Here is a 16,596-nt window from a genome sequence, read left to right on the forward strand (position 1 = left end):
ACTAAATATAAACATGAACTTACTGCACCAGCAGCCTAATAAGACAAATGATTTATGCTTTCAATGTTGGCACATTTCTGCAATATCAAGACTTGCACATGCTCAGTGTGGTCTGGCCTTCAGTTGGGAGGTTAAGTCCTGGGATCATCATAAATTATCAAAACAGCACAAGTCAAATAATATCTGCCATTGAAGCCAATACAGCAAGACTGATAAATAATCACAATATAAAGACTGCACTGAGTCTCTGGATACAAATTTCTACAGGGAATCCAACAATGCTGCTCGAGTTCTGGGACGTAAGGTGGGGTGGCTCCCCCTGCCATTTGAAAGTATGATCATTTACCTGCACAGCAGTTGGGGACCGTCTGACAATTCCTATTCACAGCAGTAAAAGAAGGGGGAATTTCACTGCATACAGTCAGGTTTATTATAAAAACAGTAGACATTTTTTAATTAAAGTATATTGGAGATAGATTTCTTTTTCATTAAAGAAAGTAAAAATGTGATTTTATATTTTTGCCTTTACATCCCCTTTAAGCACCTCAGCCTACTATGCTTGCTTTTTGCTCATAGTTCTAACTTCTAATTTGCAATTTTAATATTCAGGTAAAATATATATTTGGTATTAAGTAGCAATTATGTTTTTTTGCTTCCCTCAGTAATAGTAACCTTGGTGCCCTGTGAGAGGTCAGAAACATATGTTAATGGAAAACGGGTTGTACTTCCAGTAGTGTTACGATCTGGTAAGAAATATTTTGTCCCCTCTTAAATAATAATGTAAAATGTCTTCAGTTGCACATTGTTTAAGTTAGGGTTTGCATTTTTACATGGTGCACACAAAAGAATTCAAAGAAATTAATTTGGCTAAGGTACACCTAACTATTTCCACCTCATTGGATTCCAAAGTATTTATTTGTCTTTTGCTCTTTTATAAGGAGTAGCCCTAACAGGGCTTAATAGAGTATATTTTATTTAAATTGGCCTAATATTTTGGTCATCAACAGTGACCTAAAATCATAACCTTGACCTTTGTTTTAAAATTTTTAACTGGTTAGTGAGGTTCGTCCTTCAGTCTCCTGCATGACAGCAGCCCCAGAAGTCCATTAAGCTTTTAAACAGAGGCCAGTCCGGGCTTGTGGTCATATTTCAGGAACCCTTGAATTTAATTGGCAGTAGTCTTTCCTCTGTTTTTCTTGCTCTATGAAAGAGTTTATGTACCAGCTCCATTTATTGAGTTTTTTGTAATTTTTACGTTATGTACTTCTAAATAGTGAACTTTTTATAAAGTTGTGTATTTAGTAGTTATATAACTACAATAGCATATAATATATAGCATATAATCTAAAAGGTTGGTGTGCACAGTATGTTTAGCGAACTATCTTTTGAAAAGTTAACACTGCATTTATCCACAGAGGCTTCCATGACATCAGTGTTATTTGGGAGGGTAGTCTTGATTAAACTGCTTTAAAAATGTGTTACTCATCTTTTGGATATCCAATCCTGACCATAGTAATTAACAATTTGTAACTGGTCTTTATTATTTGATTACAAAACGAAATTGTTGATTGTTAAATTGTTGTTGATTTAAATTGTTGGCTTATGCACTCATTAAATAGAAGAGCAATGACTTGACCAGTTAGGGAGGGTGTTGCTGGATTTAACAATTTTAAAACCCAAACAAATAGCCCCCATAAAAAAGTGTTTAAAAATGGACAGGTGGCAACCCTAGAAAAATGTAGGATAAAAACTACTTCCTTATGTGATTTCCTGTAATGTTTCAAAAGTTATATTTTACACAAACTGTCAGCAGTTCAGTCCTGTTTTTGCCTTCATCTTTTCACCAGAAAAGGTTGATTGGTCATTAATAGTGTAAATCTTGTGAACCATTTCATTCTGGTCATTTCAGTCTTGTTTATATTAAAGATGAATAACTTCCTTTCTAAAAAAAAAAATGTCAAGACTTTTATCTTTTCTATCATCATGTAGGAACCTCCTACTTAATTAAGAAAATTGCTTCTAGAAGTCTCTCTGTGATATTTGATTGCATTCTCCTGCTCTTACCTAGGGAATCGAATAATCATGGGGAAAAACCACGTATTTCGTTTTAACCACCCTGAGCAAGCTCGTGCAGAACGGGAGAAAACACCTTCTGCAGAGACACCCTCCGAACCAGTAGACTGGACATTTGCTCAACGGGAGTTGTTGGAGAAACAGGGAATTGATATGAAGCAGGAAATGGAAAAAAGGTTTGAAAAGTTGCAACAATATCAATAAGCAAATTTTCTGTCACTTATTTTATATAGAGGTGCTGCTCCCTTTACTCCCCTACCCCACCTTATGCTAACAATTTGGCTCATTTAACAGGCTTCTTAAAGGGATCCTGTCATCGGAAAACATGTTTTTTTCAAAACGCATCAGTTAATAGTGCTACTCCAGCAGAATTCTGCACTGAAATCCATTTCTCAAAAGAGCAAACAGATTTTTTTTATATTCAATTTTGAAATCTGACATGGGGCTGATTCATTTTGAAAAAACATTTTTTTCCCATGTAAGTATCCCTTTAACCTTTTTATGTCATACAGTCAGCTGCAAACACTAATTAAAGAAACCGTAACACCAACAAAAGAAAGTGTTTAAAGTTGTTAAAATATAGTGTGGTGTGTATTTTCATTCGTAAATGTAGTGTGTTTGTTTCAGAAATTATCTGCTCTGTAGCCATGGGGGCAGCCATTCAATCTAAAAATGTAGAAGCAGCACAGGTTGCATAGCAGATAAGTGCTGTAGAATACAGTGGCTTAAGTTCTGAAAGATAAACAAGGGGCCAAATGCCATTCATATGGCCAAGTCATAAAGTGCTGAATGTCCAGATAATAAAGGGCCATTAGGTTATGATTATTCCCCTTCTTATATCAAATATATAACATGCTTTTACAGAATGATCATTATTCACATCAGCCCTTTTTCCATTTGAGTTTATAATCTAAAGGTATGTTTATAGGAATTCATCGGTTTTGATTGACAAAGCCCTCCTCCAATGTAGAGCTTAATGCAGCATTGCAAGACTTTGAGTATCTTATTCTGACGCAACCACCACTATTATAGCAGGGTTGGTGAGTGGTTTGTATAACAAAATTGCACAGCACTCGGATTCTGCCATTTTGTCCAGGATCTGGTCCAGGATGCAGGTCAACTCTGTTTGGCCCTAAATTGAATATCTTTTTGATTAAGCTGACTAGTTCTATTCTGATTTAATTAAAAAAAGCTATGGGGACAAATATTTTAAGACTGGATTCTCAAATTACCAGAAACTAACACAGTAAACAATATTTACTTAATGTTAGTACACTATGAGCCATATTACTGACTATCCATGTCTTGGAGACATAAAGGCAGATTTGCTAAACGGTGAAGTGGCTAACGCTAGCGTCAATTCGCTATCGTTACCACCCGCAGGGACATCGCCAATATACTAATGGGCGCATGTGCCAATTCGCTAGCAAAAGAGACAGGAGTGCAAATGACCGCTAGCACCTATCGCCAGGCGACAATTCACTCTGGTGAATGGACGTTACTCCGCAAATTCCCTAAAATGCTGATTTTACGGAACGTTGCCTCTTTCGCCAGACTTGCCTTCAACAGCTCAGACCAGGCGAAGTGCAATGGAGTACATAGATCTTCCTCAATTGTCTGTCACTTACATCATATTCTGTAAGTGGAAAATGCATCAAAGTTCAAAAAACGCTGGTAACCGGTTTTCTCCATAAATTTTCTAACATATGGAACATTAACTTTACAGTGGGCTCATGTGTAGTGCATTATAACAACTCTATTGTCTTTATTAAAGTGGACCTGTCACCCAGACACAAAAATCTGTATAATAAAAGTCCTTTTCAAATTAAACATGAAATCTAATTTCTGTTTTTGATTAAAGCATTCATAGCTGTTGTAAACTCATTTAAAGATCTCAGCTGTCAATCAAATATTTTCTGCCACTCCTCTATGCCATGGGCATAGAGGCAGGGCAGAAAATTACTTTCACTTTCCATTCAGCACTTCTTAGATGTCACTGCTCTCCCCACATTCCCCCGTTCTCTTTACAATTTAATTGTGTAACCAGTGAATGAGGATGGACATTGGGTCCCCCATTCTGGTGCACAAACAAGATTCTGAGATGATGCAAGGCTTGTCTTAATAACAGTGTGCACAAAATGGCTGCTGCCTGCTTGCTATAATTTTGAAATCCCAGACTGAAGGAAGCAAGATTCAAATAATTTGTATAGTGTAATTAAAGTTCTTTTTGCTTGACTAATGTGATAAAATAGGATTTTTAATAATTTTTTTTGGGTGACGGGTCCCCTTTAAGGTTCCCTTGACATGTGTAACAAACAGTGTAAATGTAAAGTATTTGCTATAACATAAAGAAGTCCATACAACTTTAAATTTCCCGCCATATGCAAATTAATCTGAGCGCGAGATCTCTAGCGAATTTTCACTAGGCAGAAATGAACGCTAGGTTATCTTCGCTTTGAAATGCTTGCATTACCGAAGTACCGCTAGCGAAAAGTCACTAGCACTCAATGCCCAGTACGAAACTTCGCATTTTCGCAAGTGAACTGGCGTCTGAGTGGTTTTTCACCTGGCAAAGTGGTGCGCTGGGTGTGAAGTGGACGCTAATCTGCCCCATAGGCTGTACAATAATGAGATTTGGCAAAAAGTTGAGGAGCTGCTTCTATGACATGCACCTACCGATGTGCATTGTTGGATTACTTTTTCTTTACTGATACAGCAATCTGATGACTGACTGCAACCAGACTATATGTTCCCAGATGGATGGGCATTTAACTATAGGGCAATTCAACACCACCTTCTCGATTGTAACCTACTGTGGCACATCTCCCTTACTCTGAGATGTTCAAGTTTCTTCTGACTAACCTGTCTTGCAGTCAAGGCAAATCATGTTCTTTGAACTGTCCCTAAGTATATATGAAAAGGATTTGTGGTGCAGGCACAGTATTAGGGTAATGACACAGATTAGTTGCCTGCAACAAATCTCGTCTACTGCAGGCAGCTAATCTCAAAATGCGTTCTTTCTGGCAATAAAGTGAATTGCTTGTGGTAAAACATGCAAGTAATTTTGTATTTCCGAAGTCAATCAAAGTTTTATTTTGAGGCAACTTCAGTGACTTTAGTAAAATAAAGCTCCACATTTTTTTCCCATCTGAGACAGCATTGGGAGATTTTTTTGGCTTGCAGAAGAGATTTATCCCAGGTGATGCATCTCCTCTTGTGTCATTGTCCTTACAGTAAGAACTGTAATATATGTTAAATATGGTTTTGTACCTTACCTTTACTTAGACAATCTAAGAGATCAAAAAAGAAATGAGTAGTTTGGGTAGTGCTTATAAAATGTCATTTAAGTAAACCTAACCAAATGTTACCTTAATGAGCAGTCTCCTAAACCTCATGTTATATTGTGAGTCTTGTTTTATAGCTTCTGAGACTGAGTCTGCCTAACATTCATGGGTAATAAAGATAGAACTATTATTGTATTTAGATTTTGTGTCCGATTTAATTCTTTCTACAACCTTGTACAAATTGTTTTATGTAATAATAAATAGAACTATACTATTAAATTGTTTGTTGTTCATCTCTAGGCTCCAGGAAATGGAAATTTTGTACAGGAAAGAAAAGGAAGAGGCAGATCTTCTTTTGGAGCAGCAAAGATTGGTAAGTAAGAGAAGCTGCACTGTTGGTTATTAACTTTATATATCTGCTATGGAATGGAGGTGGGATTAACCCCTAAGAAGTTTGATACAACAGATAAGGCTGAGTTATTAACAAAGTAGTTCACAAGTTACTTTTGCATATGATATATGGCTATTTGAAGAAACATCAAAGCTGCTGTGTTGTACTGTGTCAGAGAGAACTTTTTTCTAATTTTGATTCTGTACATTACCACAATGAATGAACTGCAGACTTTCAACTTTAATTCAGTGGGTTGAACAAAAAGATTGCATAAAAATGTGAGGAACTTAAGCCTTTTTTAAACACATTCGCTTCATTGTAGGGGCTCAAAAGTAATCGGACCATTGACTCAAAGTCTATTTAATGGGCAGGTGTGGGCAATTCCTTTATGTCATTATCAATGAAGCAGATAAAAGCCCTGGAGTTGATTTAAGGGGGGTGCTTGTATGTGGACGATTTTGCTTTGACATGCGGTCAAAGGAGCTCTTCATGCAGGTGCAACAAGCCATCCTTAAGCTGAAAAAACAGAAATAAAATCTGAGAAATTGCTACAATATTAGGAGTGGCAAAATCTACAGTTTGGTACATCATGAGAAAGAAAGAAAGCACTGGTGAACTCAGCAACGCAAAAAGACCTGGACGTCCACGGAAGACAACAATGGTGGATGATCGCAGAATCATTTTCATGGTGAAGAGAAACCACTTCACAACAGCCAAACAAGTGAACAACACTCTACAGGAGGTAAGAGTATCGATATCCAAGTATACCATAAAGAGGAAACTGCATGAAAGTAAATGCAGAGGGTGCACTGCAACTTGCAAGCCACTCCTAAGCATCAAGAAAAAAAAGGCTAGATTGGACTTCACTAAAAAATTAAAAAAAAATCTAAAGAAGCGAGCACAGTTCTGGAAAAACATTCTTTGGACAGATGAAACCAAGGCTTCATCTTGGCTTGGGCGTGCATGGCTGCCAGTGGCACTGTCTCCAAAAGATTCACTGGCACTCAATAGCTGGTGCAAGCAGGGACGAACCCTTGTGTGTTTATTTGCAGACTGTGCAATGTTTCGGGGTTGTACCCCTTTGTCAAACATAAACATGTGATTGAGAAGTCAATCTAACACCCCCCACGCAGTGTAATTCACATGTCATCAAATTAACATAATTATGCGCAAGTCACCCCCAGTGGTACAATCAGTGATGCAAAAACTTTAACACAGAAACTATTCCATTCATACGTTAGAACCTAAATAGTAAACTTGGTTACACAAAGTCCTTTAAATTTATCGAACTAACAGCAGTCCAGAGGTATACAGGCAACCCTATAGCTAGCGAAGTCAGGGAAACAATTTTCACCAATGCAACAATGTATCCATAATGTAAAGCAAATTTTTTTTTGATCTATTTGTGTGTCAGAAGCTGCAGGACGGTAGTTAATGTACATATAGTAGATTTGTGTTCATGAAGTCTCACTTTCATGGCTCTACTGGTTTGGCCTACTTATGCCAACCCATGTGGGCATTTAATGCAGTAAATAACCTCCTTACTGTCACAGGTAAAAAATCCTTTAATATCATATTTGAGCCATATTGGGGATGTACCACACTATTCCCTGGCCCTTTCAGAATACAAATGGACAATGACCCAAAAAAAACAGCCAAAGCAACCCAGGGGTTTATTAAATCAAAAAGTGGAATATTCTTGAATAGCCAAGTCAGTCACCTGATCTGAACCCAATTGAGCATGCATTTCACTTGTTGAAGACTAAACCTCGGACAGAAAGGCCCACAAACAAACAGCAACTGAAAGCCACTGCAGTAACGGCCTGGCAGAGCATCAAAAAGGAGGAAACCCAGAATCTGGTTATGTCCATGAGTTTAAGACTTCAGGCTGTCATTGCCAACAAAGAGTTTTCAACCAATTATTAGAAATGAACATTTTATTTTCTGTTTTTTAATTTGTCCAGTTTCTTTTGATCCCCTGAAATGAAGTGATTGTGGTAAAAAAAAGGCTTTAGTTCCTCAAATTTTTATGCAATCTTTTTGTTCAACCCACTGAATTAAAGCTGAAAGTCTGCATTTCAACTGCATCTGAGTGGTTTTATTTAAAATTCATTGTGGTAATGTACAGAACCAAAATAAGAAAAAAGTTGTCTCTGTCCAAAGATTTATGGGCCTACCCGTATATTTGTGTGTGTGTGTGTGTGTGTGTGTGTGTGTGTGTGTGTGTGTGTGTGTGTGTGTGTGTGTGTGTGTGTGTGTGTGTGTGTGTGTGTGTGTGTGTGTGTGTGTGTGTGTGTGTGTGTGTGTGTGTGTGTGTGTGTGTGTGTGTGTGTGTGTGTGTGTGTGTGTGATACACACAATACAACCATTACATGGCCACCTGCAACAGGTGCAGAACACTCATAGGTGTTTGCAAAAATACTATTTCTACCCAGTACCCTAACAATAACATTTGATTGGCTTCTTTAAACATTACACATTATATTTAAGTGGAAAAATTGTGTGGTTCTGCCCCAATATGCTTAATTTAATTTGACGGTTAAAAATGCTGATGGGTGTTTTGAGAGAGCTAAATAACAAATGTATCTATAATTTTTAAGTAGCACAGCAGCCTTAATATGTTTTTCTTTGGTCCTCATTATATCACTATTAACTCAAAATAGACAAGAGATAAGTCCAAACTGAAAAATTAGAAACTTGACACCTAGTCCTAACATGATATGTATAGTTTACTATGCTACTGCCGTATGAAAAGAACAAAGTTAAAAACTTAAAAGTAGAAAACATACCCATAGATTTTGAAACGGGTTTTAGGATCTGGTGTTTTCCATGGTGCATTCAGTGTACCTTAAGTGGGTATATAACCATTGAAATAGTTAAACAGACACATTTTCAAGGCGTAAGAAAACATGTCATCTTTAGGACTTTAAAACTGTTTAAAAACAGTTTTAAATACAGTTTTCTGCTTAATGAAGGTTCTGTGTGATAAGCACTCGGTGGTTTATTGTTTCCTCAGCTTGCTTACTTAGCATTCAATAGTTTATCTTTGTTTTTCGATGTGCTTAAATGTGGGAACGTTAATATACTATTCTGTTCTGCCAAGTAAGTGTTTTGAAACACTCAGAATAATGCTGTGATCTAGTTATGTCTTTGCACTGGACTAATTCTCCCTGTATTCTCTGTTCCTTGAGGCTCAAAAATATAATGCCATTTGACCTGTGCATGCATTCTTTCCTGTCTTTGCGTGCATGCAGTTGCACTGTCTTAACTGATTGAGCTGCATCACCTGTTCAATTGTAATTTAGGTAGCCACAGTAATACGTAAAACAAGGAGGGCACTCTTCCATAGTGTATAACCAAATTACATAATCTACCCAATTTACGGTACCAGTGGTTTAACTATAGAGGGAGCATGGACACATCGGGACAGGGGGGCTGAACCATGGGATCTGTTACATTATATTTGTTAGAAATCCCCTCTCCCCAGCTGGTCTCTTACATACCCCATGGAGCAGGGACCACAGGCAGAAGGGTGGATGGAGGGCTGGGTATTGGCTGCTGTGTGTGCTGGTCCCCTCTGCAGGGTGGTAGGGTTGTGTGTTTTTGTTAAGCTGGTGCAGTAATAAAACAGAAGTCACTTACAATTAAAGGAGAAGGAAATGTTAAAACTAAGTAAGCCTTATCAGAAAGGTCCACCTAAATATACCTGTAGACCCTCAAAGTAGTGCTGCTGTGAGTCGTCTGTCAAAGGATACATTGCATTTCTTTCCTTTTATTGTGTATCAGACTTCGTGCCTTCAGCTTAAACGTCCTTGCCATGGGTGTGAGCATTCTCAGTTTGCTCCTCTTCTTCCCCCCTCCCCATCTCTGCTGTATTCTGAGCCCAGAGCTATAAGTGAGCAGGGAGAGACTCGAGCAGGAAGTGATGTTACACCAAGCTAATACTGCAGCTGCTATCATTAACAAACAGAGAGCTTCTATAGTTTTTACTCTGGTATGGTAAAACATTGTACAGAATAAATATAACATTCTAGCTTACACTATAGCAGTTAATCTATTGACAATAAAATGCCTCCATAGCTTTCCTTCTCCTTTAAAGGAGAAGGAAAGGTTAAAACTAAGTAAGCCTTATCAGAAAGGTCCATCTAAATATACCAGTAAACCCCCAAAGTGGTGCTGCTCTGAGTCCCCTGTCAAAAGAAATACAGTATTTCTTTCCTTCTATTGTGTACACATGGGCTTCTGTATCAGACTTCCTGCCTTCAGCTTAAACCTCATTGCCCTGGGCAAGAGCATGCTCAGTTTGCTCCTCTTCCCCCCCCCCTCCCTTCTCTACTGTAATCTGAGCCCAGAGCAGGGAGAGACTCAGGCAGGAAGTGATGTCACACCACATTAATACTGCAGCTCCTATCCTAAACAAACAGAGTTTCTAGAGCTTTTTACTCAGGTATGGTAAAACATTCTACAGAATAAATATAGCATTCTAGCTTGCACTATTGCAGCTAATCTATTGGCAATAAAATGCCTCTGTAGCTTTCCTTCTCCTTTAAGTGATGAAGATAAATTTTTCAGACACTATGGTTGTAAAAGTTATTTTTGGATTATTGGGATGGTTTGGTTAGCGAATAGTACCTTTTAGATTTGAGACCTTTTTCTGGTGTTCTAAAAAGAAATTTCAGCCATGACAGATGATCAGTGAGCTGAAGAGATGAAACATTGCCTGGAACTTTTACAACAGGGTATAGTTGGAACCATAATTGTGACTTCATTGTATGATGGGTGGTATATTTTATAACCTTTTATAAAATATTTGACATACTTTGATTTCAAATAAATTGTAGACATTTTAGTATTCTATTTAAATGTTAATTAAAGGCAATCATTACCATGTTAAATATTAAAATCCTGTTCAGTTCTGCTCAAGCACTCAACTTTGTGTGCCTAGGATTCTTTTTAAATCTTCTCCACTGCTACACAGAGTACTGACATCTGCATCAATGGCTTTATAACTCACGGTTCTGTTGCTTTGGATAAAATATCCCTACCTACCGGCATCTGTACTACAAAAGAATATAAACATGAAAGCTGCCTCTACTAACCTGCGTTCACTCACTCTCTCCTCTGGCTGTCCTTATTCACTTTTTGGCTTGCATCTTGGAGTTGTGGTTTTGCTGTATGGAAATCCAGATATGGCATTTGGCAAGTGTGCCGTAGCATGCTTCTGGTTCATTTTCTACATCTAAGTTTCTGCTCTTTATCTAAAGACTATCTTCTCTTCTGACTGTTTAGGTGAGAACTGTACAAAGAGTACTTGAAATTTTTGTTCATCTGTTTCTGAATATTTTTGTTTGTCTTTTCCATTTTGTTTTCCGTTTATTGCTTATGTACTACTATATATACTTTTTTGCCTTTTGGGCCATTTTGATTTTTTTTCTTTCTCAAGGATGCGGATTCAGATAGTGGAGATGACTCTGAGAAACGATCTTGTGAAGAAAGCTGGCGCTTAATCACCTCTCTTCGAGAGAAGCTCCCACCTAGCAAAGTACAAAGCATTGTTAAGAAATGTGGTCTTCCCAGCAGTGGTAAGAAAAGGGAGCCAAACAAAATGTATCAAATTCCCCATCGCCGAAAGCTTAGCAAGGATTCCAAGTGGGTGACTATCTCTGACCTAAAAATACAAGCTATTAAAGAAATATGTTATGAAGTGGCACTAAATGACTTTCAGCACAGTCGACAGGAAATTGAAGCTCTTGCAATTGTGAAAATGAAGGAACTTTGTACCATGTATTGTAAAAAAGATCCTAATGAACGAGACTCGTGGCGGGCTGTAGCTCGGGATGTTTGGGATACAGTGGGTGTAGGGGATGAAAAGATTGAGGATTTGGTTACAGTTGGGAAGGCATCAACAGATATGGATGACCTAAAGATTCATGTAGACAAACTGGAAGACATATTACAGGAGGTAAAGAACCAAAATAATATGAAAGATGAGGAAATTAGAACCTTAAGGAACAAAATGTTAAAAATGGAGAAAGTACTGCCACTGGTAGGATCACATGGTGAGCGAAAAATTCAGGAACTTTGCATGGAAGGTGCAAAGACAATAATAAAGAATGAAAAATGCAAGTCCACTTTTGAGGAACCTGAAACAGAGAACGTTAATAATAGCCCTGTGGATAATACCTCCTTGTTTTGTGGAGGACGTTCACACTGGATGAGACAGGAACAAATCAAATTCAAGAACCTTCAGCAGCAGGAAATTGCCAAGCAGTTGCGTCGCAATAACGGTCCTCATCGATTCATCCCACCTGAAAATCGCAAGCCTCGTTTCCCATTTAAGAGCAACCCCAGCCACAGAAGCTCTTGGAGTCCTGGCACTCATATTCTTATAACTGATGAGAAGGTGATTGAGGTAAAAGTTCCCAAAGAAGCTAATATAAAAGAACAGCTGGTGGAAATTGAACCAGAAAAACAAATATGGAGTCCATACAGTCATTTTCGTAATCAACAATGGATACAGCAGCAACAGCAATATAAGGGTTATGACAATAACCCTGAGTCTCCTCCTGCACGTTGGAGAAGCAACTCCTTGAATGGGCACCAAAAGGGACTTTGGCGTCAAGCTTCAGGTTCTTCAGAGTCCCTGCAGTCATTTGACTCTCAACCAAGTGAATTGCAGCATTTCCGCTATCAGCATCCAGGACATAAGCAAGGGCAGTCAGACTGGAGCAATTATCATAGTTATAACAGTGATGGTTATTCCAATAATTACCATAAGCAGACTGAGCGGCTTCCTCACAACCAGTTTGTAACTCCACCACGCATGAGGCGTCAACATTCTGCTCCCAATCTTAAATCTAGCAGAGAAACCACTGTTTGACCTTTAGTACTGCTAGGAATAAATGCTTGTCTTGGTGAACAGGCTTAGTACAGCAAAATATTATGCAAAGCAGTGCAAACTATGCACTTTGAGAACTTTAAGATATAGCTATATTTTACACAATTGGTTTAGTAACACTTGATGTTTTTAGTACATGTGTATTTTTCAAGCTTGAAAACCGTGCTCGAGTTCTGATTTATTAAAATGGTTAGGTGTAAAATTCTCTAACATCCTGCTTAGCTTTTTTTAATGGCGACCTGGTGGGAACCAATCCGTCTACATCATAAAGCCATGCTACCTCTTCCATCTCTTTGATTGAAGTATTAGGATTTATTTTCTGCACTATGCATTTTTTACTGTGATTTAAGAACTTGGTTTTATTTCACCGAAGCATTTGTCTTTCATATGTGAATTAATTTTCATTTATTAGCACTAAAACACATAAATAATGCCGGCATGGATTGAAACGCATCTTTGAAAAACCCTTTTTTGCAGAAAAATATTTCCATTCGTTCTAATTTTTTGTAAAATTAATAAAGCCCACATTATTTATAATGGAGACAAAATAACAATATTTATGCACTGAATTGCTAGTTTTTATTAAAATCATATTAGACCTCTTTATTATTCCAACATTTAAAGTAATTGGCATTCTACTGTATGCTTTTTAAGAACTGTACAGCCTATAAAGAAATGTGCATCTTTAAATGTGCGTGGTGGTCGTAACTTCTATGTCCGAAAATCAGGATGTTTTATAAAGTTTTGCATATTTAAATAAACCCAATAGGCTCTGGTTTGGATCCAGTACAAGATACTGTTTTATGGATAAAAAGGAAATCATTTTTAAAATTTTTGATTATTTGAATATAATAGTCTATGGGAGACAGCCTTCCCATAATTCTGATCTTTTTGGATAACAGATCCCATACCTGTAGTAATTATAGCATGTGCAAAATTTTGGCATATATAAAGTTTGCAAGGTCATTGAATTACATATTTACTTAATTATGTCATTAGGTCCTAATAGCCATTAGGAGCTATCATCTGCTGACAAATGCATAGCTTAATTAAATCTCTTACACCCCAAAACTTTGAGTTGTCATTTAGCAACCATGGACATCTGAGTATGTGAAAATGACCCCATCTAACCTGGAAAGGTTAGCTAAATATTGCAAAAATGCTTTTAGCTCGCAATTTCCATTGTCCATAATGTCACAATAAATGTTAGTTATAGGAAACTGTGGTAATTAAGGCAAGAACTGAAAGACCGAGAGAAAACATATCCGTTTTAGTATGCTAACCAGAAAGGCAAAGGCAAACCCTCACATGACTGCAAAGGACCTGCCGGAAGCTTGGCTGACACAGCAGTGGTGTTGCACTATTTGCACAAACAACACATGTCAACAGCTGAGATATGCAAAACAGCATCTAGACAAGGCAGAGGCCTTTTACAAAAAGTGCTGTGGACAGGTGAATTAAAAATGTAACTTTGGCCAAAAATTGAAGCCTTAATTTAAAGAAAAACACCTTGCAATGTGTTAAAGCGTTGGGTGGAATCATTAGGCTTTGTGGTTGTGTGGCAGCCAGTGGGACAGAAGACATTGTTTGTTTAGAGAGTTGAATGGCGTCTGCTACATCAGGGCTGTCCATCAGGGCTGGCGTGTGGCCCGCGACCCCCCTAATATGGCCCTCCACATCAAAGTCTGCCTGCTGTGTCTGTTTACCATATGTGAACTTTAAAAGGTATCACTACAGAGATTAACTGGCCCCTGCATTGTTTAAACCTCAAATTCACACACTAATCCCCTGTATTGTTCACACCTGTGATCCTCCGGCATTGTTCACACTTGTGACACCTCTATTGTTCACATCCTTAAAGCCCTGTACTGTTCACACCTGAGACCCAGACTGAAATTGCCCACATTGTTCACCTGTTAACACTTTATTCAAAATGCTAATGGGGCCCAGCACTGTGTCACTGTATGTAGTACATTTTAGACTGGTCCTGACTACGGTATTTGTTCTGGGGGTTTTGTTAGCATTTGAAAATTATTGTTAGTGGCCCCTAAGGTGTTTAATCATATGCTGGGGTACTGTATTATACACAGGGGAGGAGGAGGCATATGGATTTAAGGGTATGTCTTAATATGACTTAACTTTTTTCACATGAGTGACAACCAGGGCAGGCACAAAGTAGTTCGGCACCCTAGGCAAGAGCTTCAATCAGTGCCCCCCTGTCCTGCATTACCATTTACCTCCTTATCATGATGGTTTTTAAATAAAGAGAGCAAGAAATTGTACAACATTTTTTCATTTATATTCATGCTCCCTATACCTATACTAGCAAGCCCAGCAGCCATCCATAATACACCCCGCCCGTACCTGTGCAAGCAAGCTCAGCAGCCATCCATCATACAGATTACAGCCCTCCTGCAGCCATCACATTGCCCCCAATCTTTTCCTATGCCAGCAGCAGCCAAAAATAAATCTGATCACATCATATTGCCTGTGCCAGCGCGCAACAGCAAACATATGTTCCCCAAATCTGTACCTGGCTGTGCCAGCAGGAAGCTTCACACTTTACAGTAATAGAAAGAATGTCTTCAGTCCAGTGCAACTGTGCAAGGCTGAGAGCAGCAGGAGCGAGCCATACCAAGCAGGCCACCAGCTCTCTGCTTCTCTCTGTCACCCAACACATCAGCGATGTCATTGACGCGTGTATGCACGCTACTCTGCACCGCACAGAAGTAGCTATTACTTGCCGGCAAGAGGTTGAAGGAGATGGATTCCACCCAACTGGGTGACCATGATTACTGAAACAAATTATTAAATAAACACTTGAAAAAAACGAAAAAATTAAAAACCGAAAACAATCCCCATGAAAGTGTGCCCCTCACTGATAGCGCCCTAGACACCCACCTACTCTGCCTACCCCTAGTTCCGGCCCTGATCCCTGCAGTGAGCACCAACCATTTGGTTTTTTGGTGTGCTATTAATGTGGATATGGTCTTGCGGTAACATGGGTGTGGTTTAAAGTGGGTGTGGTCTAAAACAGGGCGTGGCTAACACTGGCTTCCGTTATCGGCCCTCCACCATGTAGATTAGAAAAATTCCGTCCCTCGGTACCATAGAAGTTGGACAGTACTGTGCTACATATTTGCAAATTCTTGATGCCAATGTGACAGTCAGCAAAGAAGCGGTAGCTGAAAGGAGGATGGCTCCTACATTAAGACAATGTTCCTAAACATTCCTTGAAAGCCACCAAGAGCAATCTGAAGATTTTGAAGCAGCTATCACAGTCCCCTGGCTGAAAATATGTGGGTAGATATTAAACATGTTAGATTTAAGAATTAGAAGTGATGAGTGGGCAAAAATTCCTACCACAAGATGGATTAAAAAGGCATTTACAAGATGTGATTTGTGCCATTCTTTGTTCCTATAGCCGAGTTCCTGAAATATTATGTAACTGTACATCAAAAAGAATGTTAATATCTGCTAGATCACTCTGAATCCGCATAAAACATGGAAATTGAATGATGTGCATAAATACTACAGATTTTGATAAAAAGTAGAGTGGTACAGAGTATCCACTCATTATTGCCTAATCTCATATTTTTCATGAAGAATCATATTTTACAGCAAAGCATACTAGTAAACCAGCAACTCTTTCATGCCTTTTCTGCACATTATCAAGTATAAAGTGGCTAATGCCCCAGCACTTACAACAGTGATTTTTGCTTGTTCTACCTCATCAAAATAGAGGTTACGTGTTTCACCCACCATCTCAGTTGCATCTCTAAGTCACTATTTGCTCCACCACATAATAGGTAAAGTTTGAGATTACTTATCCAGAAACCCAGTATCCAGAAGGTAATTTTTAAGTAAAAAATGTTTTTGAAATTATTTACTTTTTCTTCATAATAATAATAATAAAACAGTATTTTCTACTTGGTTCTCATGGAGCTGTA

The 16,596-nt window shown here is 38.3% G+C and overlaps 1 protein-coding gene across 10 annotated transcripts in view; it reads left to right on the forward strand.

Annotated features, from left to right (window-relative positions):
• Window positions 1-16,596, forward strand: part of kif1b.S (kinesin family member 1B S homeolog) — a 213,858-nt gene that overhangs the window by 80,257 nt on the left and 117,005 nt on the right. For 9 of the 10 annotated variants that reach the window (XM_041571245.1, XM_041571244.1, XM_018227630.2 and 6 more), the window contains 3 exons: window positions 663-746; window positions 2,069-2,249; window positions 5,658-5,730. In XM_041571245.1, coding sequence (XP_041427179.1) covers window positions 663-746; window positions 2,069-2,249; window positions 5,658-5,730 — 338 coding nt within the window. Of the gene's footprint in view, window positions 1-662; window positions 747-2,068; window positions 2,250-5,657; window positions 5,731-11,191; window positions 14,001-16,596 lie in introns of those variants that run through there. The other variant, XM_018227637.2, reaches the window with a different exon arrangement.

This window comes from Xenopus laevis, chromosome 7S (assembly GCF_017654675.1).
Source record: "Xenopus laevis strain J_2021 chromosome 7S, Xenopus_laevis_v10.1, whole genome shotgun sequence".
Taxonomy (NCBI): Eukaryota; Metazoa; Chordata; class Amphibia; order Anura; family Pipidae; genus Xenopus; species Xenopus laevis.